We start from the raw sequence: 21,710 nt of genomic DNA, 5'->3' as shown, positions 1-21,710 counted from the left end.
GGTTTTTTATGCTTGTTAGGGTTTTTTAAAACTTTGTTAGGATTTTTTTTTACGTTTCTTAGGGTTTTTAAAAGTTTGTTAGGGGTTAAGTGTCTTAGGTTTTTTTAAGCTTGTTAGCGTTTTTTTAAATTTGTTTGGGTGTTTTTTCAACTTTGTTAGGGGTTAAGTTTCTTAGGATTTTTTTAAAGTTTGTGGTTTTTTTTTTTAAGTTTGGGGGGTTTAGAAGTTTGTTAGGGTTTTTTAAAACTTTGCTAGGGGTTTTTTAAGTTTGTTAGGGGTCTTTCTACAGTTTGGGGTTTTTTAAAGTTTGTTTGGGATTTTTTTAAGTTTGTTAGGGGATTTTTAAAAGGGCTTTTTAAAGTTTGTTAGTTTTTTTAAGTCTGTTAGGGGTTTGTTAGAGTTTGTTAGGTTTTTTTCTATAAGTTTGGGGGGTTTTATGTTTGTTAGGTTTTTTTTTTAAAGTTTGATAGGGTTTTTTTAGAAGTTTGTTAGGGTCTTTTTTTAAAGTTTGTTAGGGTTTTTTTAAACATTTCTTAGGGGTTTTTATGTTAGGGTTTTTTTTAAACTTTGTTAGGATTTTTTTTTAAGTTTCTTACCTTTTTAAAAAGTTTCTTAGGTATTTTCTAAGTTTCTTGGGTATTTTTTAAAGTTTGTTAAGTGTTCTTTTAGGTTTGTTAGGGTTTTTTACAGTTTGTTAGGGTTTTTTTTTAAGTTTGTTTTGCTTTTTTTACTGTTTGTTAGGGTTTTTTAAAGTTTGTTAGGTTTTGGTTTAAGTTGCCTGCTGCGAGATTGCACTGGGCAAGAGAGACAAGGGCATGCATGGTGCTTTAGAGGTGCCAAAGCAGCAGCAAGAACCTAGCCAAAAGAGCCTGCAGAAGCCCTGACAAGGAGCTGTGATCAGCGCTACAGAACCAGAATCAAATCTGGGAGCCTACAAAGATTTCTGGTCCTGCCTATGCAGCCTGAGAGCCACATTTGTGCAGCATGAGCAGAGGCACCTGGCCAGAATGGCCCAAAAGAGGCCTGGGCAAGGAGCTGTGCTCAGTGCTGCACAGGAAGGCAAAAAACCCCCGGGGACACTTAAGAGTCCCTTGTGAGGGAAAAAAAGCCTTCCTCCCTCTTCCTGGGGCATGAGCAGCAGGCAGTAGCCCGGCCCGAAGGGAGCGGAGGAGCCCTACCAAGTGGTCATGCTCAATGCTGCAGAGGAAGGCAAAAAACCCCCAGGGCTCAGTGCCAGTCTGCCCCGGGGGAAAAAATTCCTTCCTGACCCCAGTGCTGGCGATCGGCTACTCCCTGAGCATTGCGGCATGACCTGCTGCCTCCTCCCACAGGCTTCTCATGCCTCCAGGAGATGCCCAAGCCCTCTGCTCCCTCCAGCTAGAGCCATTATCTCAGGGGCTTCCCGGAGCGGCTACATGTCCCTGGCCTGCTAGGCTCTGGGGACAGGAATCCTTCCCGTGCCTGGCAGGACACCTTTGGGTGCTCCAAAGCACTGGGACCCCTCCAACATCTCTACCAACCCATTGCTTACGACTACAACTGCTACTGCTGCCTCTGCAGGGGATGGCGATGGTGAGCGCTGCAGGCTTCCCGAAGAACATCTTCTCTTGGTCTTGCCGTGCAGCTGGAGAAGCCTCAGGCACTTCCAGGAACTGGTGGCTGTCCTCATCTGCAGCAGCCTGCTCTAGCTTTGCTCTTCCTCTCTCAGCCCTCCCCAAGGAATTGCAGCAGCTCCTCAAAGCCCTCCTCTGGGATGTGCACAGGCTGCCCCTGGGCCAGGTCTGGCAGCAGGCACCGCAGGACGCTCCCTTTTAAAGCCTCCCCGACGCCGGCAGTGCCGTTGCCAGGTGCCGGCTCTGTGACATCAGGGCCACAGGGCCCCGCCCGGCACTGTGCCGCTCACCGCCCCCGGCCCAGCGTCCTGCCCAGGAAGCCTTCGGGGAGCAGGCTTCAAGGCATCCCCTATGGCCAGGAGACGTGGGGGGCCTGTCCCTGCCCTTGCTAGGCCATTCGCTGGGCCTCCTGCTGGGCAGCCCTGCTGTGTTCTCTGCTGCTCAGCCCCCAAGGACAAGCCCTGTGCTGCTTCTCCTCCCTCAGGCCATGACAGAAACCAATCTTGCAGCCCACAGACAGGCCCTAGCAGCCGGCCCTGCTCGGCGCCACAGCCAGCACCCGTGAGGCTCCCTTGGTCTGCCTGCCCCTCTGAGTCGGTGCCCACATCTGTGGGGACAGAGCCGTTCTGGCTGTGGACACTGAAGTGCTCAGGGCCTCACTGTACCGGCTGAGTGCTCGCAGCTCTGTGCGGCCTCAGAGGGTTCATGGCAGAGCACTGAAGGAGCCAGCAGCTGGCACAGCAGAATCCCTGCTCAAGCAGCTGCAAAAGAGATCTCCAAAGCCAGTCCCTGCTGCTGGAAGCTCTCCTGTGTCATTCCAGTTTTCAAGAGGGCTGTGAGGGGAGATGCAGGGAAATAAAGAGCTGTTGCTGCTCTGCCCTCAGACCTGGAGGAACTCAGCAGAATCTCCTGCTGGGTGCTCTAGAGAGGCCTGTAAAGAGCGAGTCAGGCTGCAGGCACCAGCACCATGGCTCCTGAAGGGCAAATCCTGGTTGAGAAGTGTGCTGTCTTTCTGACTGCTGGGTGAAGTTTTTTCTGAGTTTTAGTAAGGCTTTTGGTAGAATCATAGAATCATCCAGGCTGGAAAGGAGCTCTGAGATAATCAAGTTGAGACATTTTGCACACTCCACCAAGTGTCACTCCCCCATGTCCCCAGGCACCAGATGTGTTTGGCTCTTAAACACATCCAGGGATCGTGGTTCTACTGCCTTCCTGGGCAGCCCATTCCAGTGCCTGACAACCCTTCCTGTGAAAGAAAGGTTCTTGGTGTCCAGCCTAAACCTCCCCTGGAGCAGCTTGAGGCCATTCCCTCTCATTCTGTCTTTAGTTGCTGCCTCCTTTCTGGTAGCTGCAGAGAGCAATGAGGTCTCCCCTCACAGCGTCCTTTCCTGTGGACTACACAGCCGCAGCTCCCTTGGCGGCTCCTCACAGGACTTGTTCTCCAGCTCAGCAGCCCTTCTCTGTACCCGCTCCAGTGCCTCCATCTCCCTCCTCTGCTGCAGTGCCCCAAACTCAACGCAGCACTCGAGATGTGGCCTGAGCAGCCTTGAGCACAGCTCCTGTCCCTCCCAGCAGCCTATGGACAAGGTGCCTGACAGTGGCCCGAGCAGGTACACAGTGTGCTGGGTGAGGAGCTGGCTGGGCAGCAGGGCTAAGAAAGGACTGCAGGCTACACCCAGGTGGCATTTGCTGCCTTATCACAGATTCACAGAATGTCAGGAGCTGGAAGGGACCTCAAAGGATCACAGAGTCCAACTCCCCCTCCAGAGCAGGCTCACACAGGACAGACCAGATCACACTGGAATGTGTCTAGGTGGGTTTTGAGTATCTCCAGAGACAGAGACTCCACATGCCCCTTGGGCAGCCTGTTCCAGGGTTCTGTCACCCTCACAGTGGAAAACGATTTCCTCATGTTTACGTGGAACTTCTTGTGCACAGACTTCCACCCACTGCCCCTTGTCCTCAATAAGAGAATCACTCTTGGATTGGAGCTGATGAGCAGTGCAAGTGTTAACCCATAGAGCTATAATACTGATCTATTATCACAGTGCTTAGATAAATATTTGCTAGCTTCATTTCCAGGCATTATATAGGGGAAATAAGAAATTAGGAAAGCTAAGTATTACTGGTTCACATCCACATTGATTAAACTATCTCTTGGAAACAACAATTATAAAGAGATCAACTCTGAAATGTTTGCCCTTTCTTATCCCCACAGGAGAATCTGAGTCATTACACTGCCCTTTCCCTTTTTCAGCCAGCAAAGACAGCTCTAACTAGTTGAACTTCCCAAACCTGTAATTGATTAATATCTCTGTATTCTATATTAATTAATTCCTAGAATGCAGAGGGGCATACAAGCAGCCACAGAGCTGGCTAAAGGCCATGAACATCCTTCACTGTGATTTCAGTGGCTTTCCTCTCCCCAAACACCACAGGCTCATCATGGCAGGGGAGCTCAGTCTCTGCCCAGCCACGAAGTTACTGAGCAGATAGCCAGAAAATCAGACAATAATACTTACTGTCATATTGACTCATACTGGGGTTTGTCTGTGGTTTCTTGTTTTTTAAATAAAGAAATCTCAAAATTGCAAATGCAACCCATGCAGATTCTTTTCCAAGCCCTGCCCAGAAGGTGGCAAGCTTGTTTCGTATCTGTGACATTTCCAGCCAGACTCCTGCCAGCAGGACTCGGACTTGTGGCCTGCAGAATGAAGGAAAAAAATAATCAAACAAAAAACCCCCAAACCCAAACAACTACTCAGTTTTAAACTGACAACTACAGGCTAACTTTAGGTACAAAAACAGAAGGAAAAACAACCTTCTCATCTCTAGAGGTGAAAGTATCATAAAACCAAAAACAATGTAAGTTGTTCTTGGTAGATAAAGTTATTATCACAGTATCACCAAGGTTGGAAGAGACCTCACAGATCATCAAGTCCAACCCTTTACCACAGAGCTCACGGCTAGACCATGGCACCAAGTGCCATGTCCAGTCCTGCCTTGAACAGCTCCAGGGATGGCAACTCCACCACCTCCCTGGGCAGCATTCAGCTGTCCTTGTACTTTATTACAGCTAGGTCTGAGAAACTGATCACAGGTCAACTTTATAGGCAGAACTTTTCAAGTGGAAGGCTGTGCAATGGAAAGTTTTTTGCTTCTTTGCTAAAGGTGCAGTTTGCCTGCCTCACAAAATGAACTTAGAGGAGCTCTGTACAGCAGAGAGAACATAAATTTTGCTTCCTGGATGAACATGGAGTAACTCAAAAGCAATGGGTACCTGAACACACACAAAGAAAAGACAGTTATTTGTGTAGATATTTGACCAAAAAAAGAGCATGTGACAAAGCAATTCAGCCTTGGTTTGCAGGGGAAAAAAAGAGACTAATTTCCCACCTCAACACCTTACTCAGTGAAAGAAATGGGAGACTTGCAACAGATGAATAACACTGGTAAAGGGGCTAAAGAGCAAGCCTTAAGTGGAGAGGCTGAGAGAACTGGGATCCTTTAGCTAGAGGAAACTGAGGGGAGACCTCATCACTCTCTACAACTATGTATGTATCATCCTTAACAGGGAGCAGGGCAAGACCAACTAGGATCTGCCCAGGACATCCTTCAGCAGCAGAGGCTTCAGTTGATTTAGCTGCACTGTAAAAGGTCTGCTGCATTATTCCCACCACCACACTGGAGTGCAGAGTGGAGCTGTGTATGACTAATTTACAAAAGACAGGGCAGGAGTTGTTCATCTCAGACAGAAACCTTTAACTAGGCACTGCTGTATCTAGGTAGCAGGGATTTTGTAGAACAGAGAGGCAATTGTTTTGGCAGTCTCATTTTATTGATTTATTTGGGTAAACTATCCAGAGCTGATAAAATAAATCTCTGTGTTTTCTCCTGTGTGGAACCTTGCTGCACTTTCAACTGGGAAACCTTGCTTCTCTTGACTGAACATATGGCTGGGGCTCTCAAGAGAAACATTCCACCAAATTCCTCTTCCTTCCTATTCCTCACAGGAATATGACATGTCACTTCTCCTTACAGATTTAGTTTGAATGTTACTCCTCATGACTGTTCAAGATGTACTGGGACAGAAATATTTAGCATAGCAACTCCCTTTTTACTTCAGGAAAGGGAGAAGACTTTTATAAGTGATCCTACTTCTGAATCAAGTGCTTTACATGTTTTTATGATGGGATTTCTCCACACTTAGAAAAACACCAGTTCATCAGGAGATAGTGCATTCCCCCACTGGTTACTTCCCTTCCAGGCTTCACTTTAATTTTCTTGGCACGACAATCTCAGGCAGCAGCATCCTTCAGCAGAGAGAATGGAAGACAGCAGCCTCCACAGGCTGACCCACACATGCTGGAGGTTTACTTGAGAGTTCTGTCAGCAGCAATAGGAAGACAGGGAAAATTATTTTTCCTCTCAGCCCTGTGACAGTGTTTTGAAAAGACAGCGCTCAGTGTAAGGGTTAAAAACAAACACGGAAAAGTGAGTTGGTTGCATAGGGCTAGGCAATAGGTTAGACTGGATGAGCTGGGAGGTCTATTCCAACCCAGTTGACTCTACGATGATTCTAAGTTAAGGGAGAGCCAGCAAGTCAGAAATCTCTTCTAGCATTTTTATACAATCCTCTCACTTGGAGTTTACCTGAAAGATCTGTCAAAATCAGGTACTACCATCCACATAATTTTACTCACATTAGTGTCAGTAAGTGGCAGAAGTAAGTATGGGCAAACAAGCTAAAGCCACTGGACCTGATAATTCTATTACATCAAACCTGCAAGACTAGGGGAGAGGAAAAAGGATATACAGAAATTCAAAACACAGAGAAGCTTCCAATTTCAGTAGCACAGTATTGCTAAGTATCAAGGAGAGCAAATGTGTACAAAACCCAAATCTCTATCTACTTTAGGTAGGTAAATCTCACACACTGCACCAGAGTCATTAACACAACGCTGCTGTGAGCAGACCCAGGTCTCAGCAGTAGCCACCAGGCTTCAACTGGGCATCAGACTCTTTGCTCCACATTTGCTTAAAGAAATGTTTGTTGCACACAAAGTAGGGTCTAAGAGGAATACAAAATAGTAAAAAGAAAGGAAAGAGTGAAGGGAAAAAATAACCTTAAAACATCTACTGCTAATCAAAATGAGAGTCGGAAGGTGCAATATCACATGCCAAAAACTGGCAAAGAGGACTTTTCAGACTCAGCTATTGTCATGGACTGAGTTGGATCTGCTGCAGTGATTCATACCATGCTGCAGTCATCTGCTGCTTCGAAAAATCAAAGTGCTAACTCAAACAAAGTAGTAAGGGACTTGAAGCTCAGGTTGCAACATGGGAGGCTTCCTGTTCCTGCTTCTGTGCTTTGGCTTTGTGAGTGTTGGCTCTTTTCTGCTGGCATGGCAGCACAAGGTGGGGGAGCTAGGCACCACTGGTTTTGGTTTTCTGGTTTATGCTGTTTCTTCCTTGTATTTCACTGCACCCTTTTGCAAATAGGCTAAACTAAGCTAACAATGCATTGTGTTATTAGATTATTAGCTACAGTAATTATGCATCACGACTAGGCAATCTTACGTTACATTATACTCATCTCTTTATCTCAAGTCTGAGTTGTGTGGTACTTTTCCCCTCACGTTAGTGCTGGGGGAGCAGAAAGTTCAGCCCTTCTTCTGAACTTTTACAAGCTATGGGGTCTCCCTGCAGCTTAATTTTTCCCAGTTACTGCTAGGAAACTAAACCCACCATGTAGTCTGAAAACAGCTACAGCAGGAAAGCAGAAAACTAGAATAGTCTAAGTTAAAAATATGATCTTTGTGACAGCACTCTGGAGAGGTAGGATTGCACTAGCCAAGGTCAAGGGGAAAAGCAAGCTACAGTATCCTATATGATGATAGCCTTGATATGCATTGAGTTTCAAGCTTCAAGCAGCAACCGGCTGTGACAAGAGTGACTTTTCCCAAAATTCCTCTTTAGTCATCATGGGCAAGCAGAGGCATACTAAAAATCAAACCCTGAGAACAAAAAGGCCTTTTCTTTGCCAATATTCATCCTATACCCATGAAATACAAGCAGAACAAAGGTCTCTTGCCCAGTAGGTGCTTGTACAGACACACAGAGGCGAGAGACTGACAAAAGAAGGCAACACCAGAGAACAACCTGCTGAAACTAAGTAGTGTATCAGGCCATCCTTAATACAAACAAGGCAATTACTCTGGGGTTGGGGAAAAGAGGACAGAGTTTCCAGAGCTTCCTTACACAGGCCCTGCAAGCTGCCAGGGCTGACAGCTTAGCCACCGCTTCCATCCAGGTCTTCGCCCTTTCCACCTCCAAGATCATGTGCCAGATGCTTGTTCTGTCAACACCATCTGCAACCACAGACTGCACTGATCAAAATCATTCCTAAACTAAACCATGTCCAACTTATTTTTCCCCCCATGAAGTCACAAAGGAATAAAAGGAAATAAAATAGAAATAAAAACCAAAGTCATCAAAACCAAACTTACAAAAAAAAAAAAACCAAAAAAAAAAACCCAAACCAAAACAACCTTCATGTGGCTCCTCAGCTTAGGACTGACTTTCAGAAATATGTTTTCATTCTACTTCATTATTATTCACAGACAGCAGTTAATATATTCACAATATTCACCTATGGAGAGGAAAAGCAGCAAGATCATTTAACACAGGGAATGTGTCACTATACAGGGTCTCTCCCAAATTAAAATGTCAAAGCAGTCATATTCTTGCACCAGTAACAGCAAGCTAGGAACTGAATTTTGTGAGACAAAGAGCTCATCAGGATGGAAGCAGGTTTCAGTGGTAAATCAGAGCTGTTAACTTAGATTAAGCTTCTGCAGAGCAAATTACCAGCCTCTTTAATAAGACCCACCACAACATGTAAATGCTGTCATTTTCAGAGAGCTGACAGAAGACAAGAAATACTTGCTCAGGGAGAACAGGGCTGGGCAGTTTTCTTCTTTCATGACCTGGAACACTAAGATCCTGCACAAAGGGAAGCTCTGGATATAAAACTGATTTCTGTATCTTGCAAACTCAGCATCTTTCAGTCTGTCTCTTAATTTTGCCAGACAGCTATGCAGCTTATTTTCAGAGATAGCTGCTCTAGGGAAGAAGGATTACGCTCTTACAGCCTAAGGGCGAAGAAATTCAATTTGCTACCTCCCTGAACATCACTTTGGGAGTGCCTTAAACTTTTCTGGGGCACGGAGGGTGGGATGCTGGATTTCTCCAATCCTGCTATTTTTTTGTGTGCTTACACAGAGAAGGGAAGGAAAACATAGCCCTTACATGTGACACACTCACAGCACAACTGCCAGGCAGCCTCTTCTGCAAATACCATTAGGAACTTTTCTGTTCTAAACCCCACAAACTTAAATCAACATTAGCACCATAATTATTGCAAAGCTGCTGAATGGGCTGCTCTGTTACCTAAAGTCCATTTTAATCCCAAAACAACATAGTTAGGATGGGAAAGACTTTTCAAAGGCATTTGAAGTATGTATACTCCATTTCAGGTCCAGGGAATCAAATTACCAGCCTGTAAGCGAGATAAGGCAGCAAGAGAGCGCGGAGACCCCGGGTGACTGTGGGACCTGGGTAATTTGCTCAGCTCAGTCTTTGAGCAAAGCCCCCAGCAACACCAGCTGGAACGTGTGCACTGCAGTCCTTGACAGCTGGGAGGAGAAAAGGCCAGTCACAAATTAAATTAAGAGGTGTAATATACTGTGAGAAGAAAAACAAATTGAGATTGTGAAAACAGGTGCCAACTGACATTTACTCAATACTCAGTCACACTTTCCTTTCTCTCTGTGTGATTAGCAGCTAAGCTGAATTAGGATAGATTTCATGCTTCTGTGACCTTCTAGAACCCCCCTACAGAAAAAGAAAAACACCTGTAGCTAGAAGGGTTTTTTTTTTCCAAGAGGGTAAAAGTGCCTAACTACTGTGGAGCTGAGTTGGCCAGACTGACACAGTAAGACAAAAACACATATTTGTGGCAAATGACTACAATTAGATCAACTGGGTTTTTTTTTTTTGCACAATTAGCCCAACACAGGGCTTTAAAATTAGCTCCAGGCTGACAAAATAAAGGATTTATTATCTGCATCATTCAAGGCTGTCTTAACGCAGTTATTGTTCAGAGAATAAGCTGAACCCCTGGGCACTATCCTGGAGTTCTTGGGAAGAGCTGAAGTGAAACACAGTGGACTCAGCCACTCTTGCAGAGCCTCCTTCTGTTTCTGTGCCTCTGAAAGGAGGAACATGATTTCACATTGGCTTCATTCAGGGCTCCCTGAAAGAGGTGCTTCAGCTGGCAGGCTGCAGGAGGTGACTCCAATACTGCTACACCCGAACATCATATCCCCAGCAGAGCTATAGGCTGGGCACGCTGCATGCTAGGAAACAAACTTCTTCCACTGCCTGGGCAGCCCCTCCTGTAGAAGCACTGGGTCTCCCATGAGCTCAGTGCTGAGCCTGGCCAGTCGCAGCTGCAGGGCTCACGGGAGGTTTCTCAAGGCTTCTCCTGCTCAGGGCAGGCTCCACATAACTGGGTCTACCGCAGATTTTCAGCAAATTGACCTAAAAACAAACCAGTTGTTTCTCTTGAGCCAATTCACATGCCAAGAAGGTCCTTGACTTGCAAAAAAAACCCCAACAAACCAAAAAAATCAAACCCAACAACCCAGCCCTTCTGGCAGCATAACATTAAGTAGATGATGCGCCAGGTCTAACTGCTAAACCAATCCAAGACAACCCCCTCATACACTCCCAGCTTCAGTAAGTTCAGCAAAGCCTCCTGTGAAACAAAAGGAGGTCACTAAGCAGGGTCTGTGGCCACAGAGAAACTTCCAAAGCAGGCATTTCCCCCTCTCCCCAAAGCACCTGCATCACCAGAACAAACAACACTGCTGAAGCTCATCATTGGCTCTGCAAGGATATACCCACCTGGGATCAGACTTGGCTGCAGCAAATATTCAGCCCCATTTTGTAGGGCTCAGAAACACACTCGCTCCCTGCTCCCCTCAAACCTAACTACAAAACACGAACCACCACCATCAACACAACCCCCAACGTGCTGCAACAGAGGTCCCAAGTGGGTCAGGAAGGGCTACACCTTTTGCCTTTCTTTAAGCTCACTGACTTTACATGACAATGTGAAGTTCTGGGGCTGCTAAAGGCAGCAGCACTGAATTAACATTTTTCCTCGCAGGTCTCCACAGCTGAACAGAGGATGGCAGGCATGTACCATAAGACTGCTTGGTGCAGACATCAGGGGCTGTAGAAATAGTTCACATTCTCTGGCCTTCAGTTTCATGATCATTATCATAATGTTTTTGCTTATTCCTTGCACACCTGCTGTGTGTCAGTTTTCCTCCACTGCTGCTCCACTACCCCACACACTGCTCATACTTACATATACATTCATATTCTGGATTCCAAGCAGATCTCAGGCACTATTGGCCCATCACACGCTGATAAAAAAAAAAACATAGCACATCAAATGCTTTGTAGAGAAAGAGGAATGTAGACAGGGAACATGGTTCAGAGTTAGATTAAATGAGAACAGAGCTCTGAAACTTGCTGTTATGAAGTTTTGCATTGAAATTCATAAATATTTCTGAAGTATTTGTTTTCACCTCATACAACCAACTACACTTTACAAAAAGTCAGCAGCAAATCAAGGCAAGGGACAAGCTCCTTCAGTTCTGAAGCCATAAACCATAACCAAAACACTCTGCAGGGAGAAATAAGAACAAATGGAAGGGGTGTAGGTCTAAGAACTACAACATCTGACTTCTTTTGTAACCTCTACAATTCAAGGGGAGCTATACATGGAGTTTGATCCTCTTTATCCCATTTCTTCCTAACTGCACTCAGTAACTTCATTGCTCATCCACAAGTAACTTACAAATTCATAGGTTGCATTGGATTGGAAGTGACCCTCAAAGGTTACCTTGTCCAAACCCCTTGCAGTGAGCAGGGAGTCTACCAACTATATCAGGATGCCCAGGGCCACACTGACTCTGATCTTGAGTGTCTACAGAGACAGGGCCTCAACCACATCCCTGGGAAGCCTGTTCCAGTATTTTACTGAACTATTTAATGCCATCATAGAATTACGAAGACTGGACAAAACCTTTAAGATCACAAAGTCCAACCACAACCTGACTACCATGACCACTTGAAGTCCTTGAAAACAGAAAAGAAAATGCTGTCTTTGGAAATCCAGTTCCAACCTTACCTTCAAACCAAAATGTAAGTCTATTAACCTGCTAAAATGAGATGACCTCTGCAGAGAAAGTTTTGAACCTACACCAGTGCTGGATGGCTATTAAAAAAACAAACAAAACAAAACAAAACAACACAACAAAGCAAGTAGTAAAGGTTTTTCAAGTTCTGGCCATTCTGTTCATGGAGTAACAAGCAACTCACAGAACCATCTCCCACAGAAACAGAAAGCATTCCTAATGTCCATGCTTTCATGAGAATGTCTTACCTAAACTGTGGTTAAGCTGGTAACACAAAAGTCAGCATCACACACAGAACAGTAGTGGTTGGAAGGGACCTAAAAGGATCACCTAGTCCAAGCATCTCTTAACTCAGCATTAGTAAGTTTCTCTACCTCAAGCTGAGACAAGTTGGCACAAAGACTCAAGAGAGGACTCAGGACTCACTTTTGAAACTGCTATAGTGAGAAAGAGCAAGTCAGGCTTTGAAAGCTGCATTCCTCATTCCCAAAAGCTTGACTGCCAACAAATTCAATACAATCTCATTCTTAAGATCAGCCTCAGAATTGATGCACTATTCCAGTTCTGAAATGTGAAATGAGGATTCCAGATAGTCCTTTCTGAACGAGGTACGAAATAATTTGACCCATGCAGATTATCCCAAAGTGCCAGAGTAATTGAAACAGTTATTTGAGATATTTGAATACAAAACTATTCAGTGTACAAAACTGCAGTAGCATAGATGTTTCAAGTGCTTCATGAAAATAAAGCTTAATTTCTTGCAAAATACATAACAAAAGTGAGCTTGCTTGCAGTATAGAATTTCCTTTCTGCAAGAGACAGATCATGAAATTTGTAGCTCAATAATGCAGTGCAGAGTGATGCTGATTATTGAACTTTACAGACTCTTTAGCAATCTTCATTCACTGGACAGCAAAACAAATCAGACCATGTGACAGAGTGGGGACTTAAGCCACAGAAACATATTACCCTGACTTTAAAAGTTTATCATGGAGTTAATTTTTTGCCATGAAGTTATCCCTGGATAATAGCTTCAAAAAATGAGAACTTGCAATAGTCTAGATGGGTCTGCATCTTGTATCAAAAGCATCTAAGCTAGTGAAAGCAGTGAACATTTCATTCTAGGGCCACAGAATTAACATCTCTGTAGCTCAAGACATCTTTCTGAAACATGCGAAACAGCTGGAACAAATATATCAAGGGTAACAATTGCACTTCCATGATAGATCCAGTTACTGCAAAAACAAACCCTAGGGGAAAAGCTAAAGACACACAACAACAACATGAAAAAGCTCAACCCTGCTACACCATCCAGTTTTGGCACAAGTCCTTTTGAAACACAGGACTCTGCAAATGCTGGTTGAAAATGATTGTAGAGAGTAATTTGTTGAAAGCAAAATCAGTTTATAAAGGTTTCTCAAAGAAAATCTCTCCAAACCAAGAAACGCCACCACAAAACTAACTAAAGGGAATAAGTGCTGTATTTAACAGCACTTATCTTCACTAACACCTCCCTGCAGACCTGAGGAACCTGCTAGCGAGGAAGTGATTTTAAGAATAATCAGAGACAAATAATCATCTTGTTAATACTTTATTAGTGTATTTTTTTAGCTTTCTATTGGACAGAACATAAAGGCAAACTCCAGAAAATAAAATTAAAAAAAACAAAACCAACCAAACCAAAAACCTCAGAGTCCACTGCCGTTCAGCAGAAGTGACCACGGCAGTTTGCTTCATGTCCATCCTTTGTTACAGAAACGAGAGGAGGCGGGAAAAGCATCAATAGAACGATTAGGCACACAGCTGACACTTACTGTACAATGATATTTATAACAGCTATATTCATGAGATGTGCTCTTCAGATTACTCCCTTGGAATACATGAGCCCTGTTCAGATGAGCAAGGATCACTGAGAACAAGGGAATTAACAACAGAGTAACAAATAAAAGACTTTTAAAACAAGTCCTTAAACTAATGCAACAACAGAATGCAAAGTTGTTCAGCTGTGAAAACATTTGTTGGTTTGGTTTTGGTTTTTAACCTAGACTTCAAACCATTAAAAACTCACTTATTTTACACTTACTCAAATACACATGCATTAAACGAAAATATTGCACAAAATTCAAATTTAGATTGTGGAATTCGTCCATTTTCTTTATTTTGGTACACATTCTGGTAGCACTTAAAATGTACTGTTTAGTTCTATCAAACACCAGCAGCACAAGCTTGAGGATGAACCGAAGGAAAAATTTAATTGCTCCTTTTCTCTTATAAATAATTAAGGCTAAAAACAAGTGCATTTGTTGACAATGGCACAACTTTCAGCAGCCAGCCCCAGCATCCAAAGGCCAGAAGGTACACCCAGCCACTCAAGTGCTGCGTATTAACATTCAATTTTGGAGACTTCCCAGGATAACAGGCTGCATGGTTTGACAGGGCAGGTATTTTAAATCGTCGACAGGAAAGCCATTAAGAGACAAAACTCTGTTTAACAAAAAAAAGGTATTCATTTGTGATAATTGTTGCCAGCCAACAGGCACCACTGAATTAGGAAGCCACATTCTGTAATCGAATACAGAAGACAAAGTTCAATACATATATACGTACGCACACACGCGTATATAAATGTGTGCATAGGTGTATATATATGCAATAAATTCATTAATTAAAAGACTAATAAACACGGTGTATTATGTTCAGTTCACATTCCTAAAGATATTATTTTCTTACAGAAAGGTACCAGATAATTAAAAAAGCACTCCCAAATTTGCACGTGATCACTATTCTCATGGTACCTACAGGGAGATAAAAGGTTCCACAGATGCGACAGAAGAGTATTTGAAGTGTCACCTTTCCTACTGCATAACAAATTCAGTGATTCAAAAGACAAATTAGATTTGGTAGGATTGATGATATGTTGACTATATCGCCACGAACAACTGCTGAAGGACCTTTCAGCCGGCAGATGTCAGGGGTGCTGGAGCACCTTGACATCAGAGGAAGAGAGAGGCATGTAAACAATAGGAGCTGGCTACGTTTGATTACATAGAACTCAAGAATTTTGTTAAGTTCAACAGCACTTAAATCATCACACTTCTACAGAACCTGCAGAGAGGAAGGGGGAAGGGTTCTTACATATTTACCGACGTGTTTTCCTAGGGATTATAAAAGAGATTTCATTTACAGTATTTAGTTTTGCAGTAAAGGAAGAAAAACAGAGAACAAGTGCACTTGAGCCCATGCATACTGTAGGAGAATGTCAACAGTACAAGATGATCATCATTAAGCAGTATGATAGAAGGCTACATTGCATTAATAGAGTCCATGAGAAAAAAAATGATCTCTATAGAGGCTTCAGTCCATTTAACTAGGTCCTCTGAGAGCCTTCTGTCTTCCCTCAGAACGCTTTCATAAAAGGTCTATGTTCCTCCCTCACATAAAAGGATCATTTGTTCCCATTAAGATCTAAGTTCCTACAGAGATCCTCGATCAACAACTGTCTCTTACCCTGTGTTCAGCGTTCAGAAAGAAACAGACCCTATGGGATTACTTTCTAGTCACCCAGACAGTGGTGCTCAAACAGTAGGGGACTATGAAAACACAAACTGGGATATGCTGTGGCCAAACAGGATTATTCAGTCATTTGGTTTTAATTGGACGGAAACTCTTCAATGAAACTAACCAGATGGACGTGGGGCCTCGATTTCAAATTGGTATTAAAATTTACACTATGCAAAACAATAAAAAAAAATATTTAAAAAAATATTGCAGTTTTATCTCCTTTTTATTTTCATATATACACTGAGATGCAGTCAGGAATTTCCAAGTGTTTGCCAATGACTAATGAAATCCTTTCCCTGTGAGGAACCAACAAATTCTAGTATTTTTCCATAAGAGGCTTAGACACTAAAGGGTAGGGAATCTTTCCATTGAGCAGGACATCCAAATAGTCTCAAATTTAGCGGAGAGCTGTGTGTAAACTATATCTTAGTGCAATTTCCTTCTAACGTGATGTCTATTCTTTTTGAAACTTGTACCCCCTTCCTTCTAACAACCATCAGCTTGACCTGTATTCACCAGCTGAACGTAAATATGATGGCCCTTCTCCACTGAAGTTACATGCAGTATGTATGCCAGGTGCTATAAGAGCAGCATATAGCCCTTAAAGCTACAGAATAATCAGAATAAAGGGTTTATTTCTACTGTACCTCTGCCTTCACTAAAATCTCCATTAGATCTAATGTTAGTTTATTTTTCAAAACAAGAAAGGTGAAGTAAATGTAACATAAAAGCCACATTACCTCAACTTTTCTTTAATAAATGTACTTTTATGATGGGACTATAACTATTTCTGCCTTCTCCTATGAACCTGCTGTTCCAGAGACTGCTTTTCCTGCTAGCTCAGCCATCACAGGAATGTTAAAAAGAGCCTTACAGAGCCTCAACAGTCGTAGCAGAACAATTCCACCCGATTCTCAGACATTGCACTATCTCCCAGTGCCAATACATCTTTGTCTTCCACTGTATCACCACAGTTGTGCTTTACTTGGACAGTCTGGCACTTCTCATTGCTGGTAAAACATCGACTCAGGAACGGAAGGAATCAGCACTCTTCTATACTGGGCTAAAATTCTTCTCAATGTCGCATGAACACGCACCAAATTAAGACACACAAACCCTTCTGGTAGTGGTTGAATTACAAGTGAAGATGAGAAGATCCACAGGTCTTACAGATGCATTAATAATCTAATATGTGACACTAGAAGACTGGTGCAGAAATAACAGCATGTGAGTTTGAAGCCCCAGAGAATCTGCCCAAGTAATTAGTCCTGGACAAACATACACCAGCTTAGTAGGTTTGAAGTGTCACCTTTTCTGCAAGGAAGGCGCTTGAGTAGAATGTAGTCTCTGCTTATACCTCTGCATCTGCTTTGACCGTGAATGCAGTTTGTTGAAGAGCTCATGGAACTTATTTTGTGGAAATAAGGTTTCTAGAAATCTCTCTAGAAACACATACACCATTCTCTTATTCAGTTGAGTGTGCTGGAACATTTCAAAAACCCGGAGAATGCCTTTCCGTGTTGTCTCGGCGCCTATGATGTGTTTCAGTTCATCTGCAAAAAATGAAAGTTACACTCAAGTTTGAACTAAATTCTGATTCTGTGCTAACAACAATCTGAGTATTAAGTCTTTCAAATTACACAGATGGAAATTTGATGCAGCAGTGCCTCTATGCTACATAACCTGACAAAACTAGGAGGTCTCTTAGAGCAGTAAAGACTTTTGACAATTACTTCACTTCACCTATGTGGGACCATGTTATTTGACATGAAATCAGGCTGTACTGCAGCAAAGGCATTCCATGCAAACTTAAATCTGCTAGTGAAACTAAATACTGGGTTAGTGCTGAAACAACTACAGCTGCAAAGTCACAGTATTCACATATTCAGTGCTTAAGTTATTAAAGAAATCTATTTTAAAATGTAAGTATAGTTCAGAAGTTGACATTTCTGTTCAACAATCAACAAGAACACTGACATTAATTCTAGCAATAACATACGATAAGAATTATTAAGTTTCAATCCCTGACTCGCTTACCTGGCATTACCTCCAGTAATTTGGTCTTCCCTGCCACTCTTGTTCTCATTCTAATAGCTTTGTCCCTCTGTGGAACAGTCTCTGCTAAAATGCCATTTGGCCAAAAAGCATCTCTGTAACAGAAACAAATCTGTCAAAACACATTAAAATTTTATCAAGTGGAAGGCTCTTTTTAATCCCTCAAAGCTATCTCAAAACCAATACAAGAAAGTAATTTACACACAACCTAACATGCACACTTCAAGTATCAGAAATGAGAAAAGACAAAAAAAGACATCAAAAGCAAGAAGCACAACATATTCAACCTATCTACAGCTCTCAGAGGCATTTTAGTAAGGAAATCAGATGAAAGGAAAAAAAAATCAATAAATCATCCCATCAAAAACACTGTATGTAACAGAGTTGCTACATATATTACATGTGAAATTTGTGTTTCACAGTTGGTCTCTTGTCACTGAGACTCTAGGCATGGGTCTATTAATTGCTTTAGATCTCTGACAGTAATTCACCCATCGACAATCAGAGGAAGAGGAGAAAACTCAAAAATATTCTTCATATGACAATTTACAATTTGTGTGTGCCAAGTGGGAGAAAGTCACAGCAGTATACACTCAAACTGAAGCTCTCTACAGTAACAAAGAAAAAGAACGGGAAGGATACACAGCTACTAGACATCAGTTGGCAAATACATAGCAATATTTAACATCTACAGTAGTCATACCTGAAGCGTTTCACCGCATCTGCTACTTGCTCAGGAGAAGTCATCCAGTCAACATGATCAACTATTTTTCTACGAATGAAAGCAACAAGTCTCTCTCATTTGATTTTTAAAACAGAGAACAAATAAGTGTAGCATTTGAAAGAGCACTCTAGGCCAAAAATACACTTGCAGCTTTGTTCAACTCTCTAAGTCCTACTAAAAAAATGCACAGCAGGAAGGCAAATAATGATTGCCAAGATGAAAATCTAAACTCACTAATCACTGCTAAAGCCAAAGCTGCCTTCTTTTAGAGCAAATGTATGATGATTAAGCAGGACTGAAAACTGATGCTGTGCCTCCCATTAGCATTAGGTAAGCGCTCTGCTTGTACAGCTCTCTTCAAGTTGTTTCTATAAGCAAACAACCTACTTAAAATCTCAAGTTCCCATGCTCACCTATGTAGTTACTCATGTCTTTAACAGGACATATACACAGATCATAGCAGTAACTCATGGCTTTGACTGGAGATACACACAGATTATATCCTTTCATCTCTAGTCATCAACACTCAATACTCAAATCTAGTATGTTTATACAGAAACTATTTATGCATCTGTATCATCATAATCTCACAATTATTTCTTTAACAAATTGAATTAAGAAGCAGGAAACCCCATTTCTGCTGCAAAATACCATTAAACCCCAACAATCTGCTAGGGCAAGGTATGACTGCAGAATCAAAGGAAGCTTTATCTGGGAGAGTTCCAAATGCAGAAGCAAAATAAGGAGTTCTGCACACTTCTCTACAACAAGAAAACAGAATATTGTAGGATAAGTAGTGTGCAATCTGAAAACAGCAGTAAGTATTCAGAGCTGCTGACCAAGGCAGCATGTTTTCAGAAGCACAAGGTGTGAAGATTATTGCTGTGTGACTACAAGGAATTGTTTGCAATCTACCCAGGGCTATTATTACATGGCAGTATCACTACTGACACCACAAGAACTATATATACATTTAACAGTGATGATAGAAAGATGAAACACACTTGTGAAAGGTAAAGAAGTAATACAGTGACAAATGTCCTGAAAATGTAGCAGGGAACTACTTTTCACCTATCAGAAATGAAGTTTTTGATATGATACGCAGCACTAATCCAAAGTGACAATTTAATGCCAATCCTGCTTCTAGATTATTTTTTGTTCTGAATTTTATTTACCTTTCATAACCAAATTAATGGGAATGTCTGGATAGAGATTTCTAAGCTAAGGGCAAGAAAAACTACTTATTTGGTACTATAAGGTTTAATTGTATTTGCATTAAAGAAAGGTGTATGTGAATTACAGAGAATATGGGGGGCAGAACAGACTCTTTAACAGACCATTCCATTCCTTTCAATCTTTTAAAACATGAGACCAAAAACGTAACACAGACACTCAGTAGTGTGTAATCAAACAATTTGGTAGTGTCAGTGGCATCAAAGAGATGCAAAGAGAAGTAGTGGAGAAAATAAACAGTATCGACAACAAAGCAAAACAGGGCAAAAGGTATAATCACCATCAGTATTGTTACGTGCACAGTAATGTGAACTCATGTTGGTAAAGTGCTCTTTTGGAAGTTCTCTGGCATGTAAGCATTTCTGGAATTTGTCTTTCAGCAATGTTTTGTGTTTAATCTCTTCAAAGGGAAAGGAATGCAGATCTAAAAATCACAGTAACACTACTAATTATTTACAGATGCACTCTACACTCCTACACAATCACTCTAGATACAAATCCCAGTACCTATTTATTGTATCACCATATGTTGCTCTAATAAGTTGCTGAAGCAGATTTTTTATATTTCTTCTCAACCATTGATTCCTTTCCTTTAAATCAAACACTTCATCCATAAGGAGGAGCATTACTCTCAGTGGAATATTGTCATCTACCTGATGAAGAGAGTAAAAGTATCATCAGCAAATTTATTGCAGTTGAAGAAAATTGTAGTTTTGGTAGCTACTTCAGAAGCAGAATGATGACAGAAACACTTTGCTGTCTCTTACTGGAACTATGAAACCTTCCCTAAAACTTCTGTAACATCACTAACAGCAAAGAAAGATGAATATAGATAAACTAGGCTTAAATAATTTAAAATACAAACAAGAAGAAACAGCTAAGCCACAAAAGCTGAAAGACCTTAAGGCAATATATCCTAAGAAGTGCTTCTTCCTGACCTCTTCCTGTGGTAGCTGTCCTTTCAACTGCCTAACACAAAAACTCCACAAGGAGCTTTTCTTCAGCATCTTTTTCTCATGGATGCGCTGTGCCAAATTGAGAACCTCCTTAGAACAATGATTCCGCACTGCAATGAACCAGCTTTTAGGTACCATGCTAAGTCGCACAGCTATTAACTGCTTTTATGTCTGCAGATTGGGACAAACATCATCACCTTAAGAAGAGATGTTACAGAGATTGGACTACAAAGAAAATATGGAAATCCTAACCCAGAGGATTCAGTAACTATGCAAAAGCTTTTAAAGATGGATGGCATACACTTGGCAGTAACTGACAATACTTTTTTCCAATATTAAACTTAGAATGTACTAAATTCTGTAGTGTAAAAGGATTAGGTTTTCATCTTTGTTGACATTAAGGTTTCTCTTTTAGATTCTCATGGCCTCTTTATATGCCAAAATACCAGCCTATATTCTTAAGCTATAGAATAGAAGGGCAGCCTGTGGAGTTATGGTTGTATCTCACAAGAGATCACAAATTTATCTCAAATACAACAAATGAATTTGAATTTTTAACCAATTCATTATTTAAATTTGAAGCTTATTAAAAATTTCTAGAACAGCAAGGTAAGACCAAACATCACTTTCAGAATTTTGGTTCATATTTGAAATGTGATATAGCTCTATGTGGCAGAGTAGCAATTTGCTGAAGCAGACTGTTGATCCTTCACTAAAAGCAACAAAATCTCATAGCTATGTGGACATGTTTTTGTGAACTACACAAGTACATCTGCACACACAACTGGAAGAGAGTGGATTTGTAATCCAGTTGGAGGTTCTGCAGATCCATGCCTCACTTCTAGCACTTCTCCACATAAAATTACATTTGCACTGCCATAATTTTTTTCCAAGTGATTGCAAATTGTGATTAATCTTTAAAAAGGCAGTTTAGAGTTCAAAGGTTATAGAACATTTGAAATTCGCCTTCAGAAACACTTAGTGTGTTAACTTGGAAGCTATCACGAATTGTATCTTCTATTCATGGCAAAGAGCAATGAAATATATGTAGAGAAGCAGCTTGTGTGCTTAAATGATAGTAGTTTGTTTTGCCTGTGTGAAAAAGAAGCGATATAGGTACCAGAGATACATGTTTGTAATGATGAATTCATGGATACAGAGTGATATATTGGGAAAAAAGGTGAAAAAGAAAACACAGAAGAACTCGAAGCTATGTTATTTGAAAAGCACATCTACTGTGCCATAATAGCAGTTCTGCACATGAAGGCAAACTGGAATGCTTTGATGTGGCCAA

The 21,710-nt window shown here is 41.8% G+C and overlaps 1 protein-coding gene across 3 annotated transcripts in view; it reads right to left on the bottom strand.

Moving 5' to 3' along the window:
• Nucleotides 1-13,465: 13,465 nt before the first annotated feature.
• The window catches only part of SNX13 (sorting nexin 13), a 60,574-nt gene continuing 52,329 nt past the window's right edge, over nt 13,466-21,710 (bottom strand). For all 3 annotated transcript variants that reach the window (XM_064166909.1, XM_064166910.1, XM_064166911.1), the window contains exons 23-26: nt 19,968-20,113; nt 18,207-18,275; nt 17,486-17,598; nt 13,466-17,001 (exon numbers count right to left, since the gene is read on the bottom strand). In XM_064166909.1, the coding sequence (XP_064022979.1) occupies nt 16,754-17,001; nt 17,486-17,598; nt 18,207-18,275; nt 19,968-20,113 (576 nt within the window). In that variant the 3' untranslated portion in view covers nt 13,466-16,753. The remainder of the gene's footprint in view (nt 17,002-17,485; nt 17,599-18,206; nt 18,276-19,967; nt 20,114-21,710) is intronic.

Source organism: Pogoniulus pusillus, chromosome 28 (genome assembly GCF_015220805.1).
Source record: "Pogoniulus pusillus isolate bPogPus1 chromosome 28, bPogPus1.pri, whole genome shotgun sequence".
NCBI lineage: Eukaryota > Metazoa > Chordata > Aves > Piciformes > Lybiidae > Pogoniulus > Pogoniulus pusillus.
The sequence above is the reverse complement of the archived record's forward strand: the minus strand, read 5'-3'. Positions and strand labels throughout refer to the sequence as shown.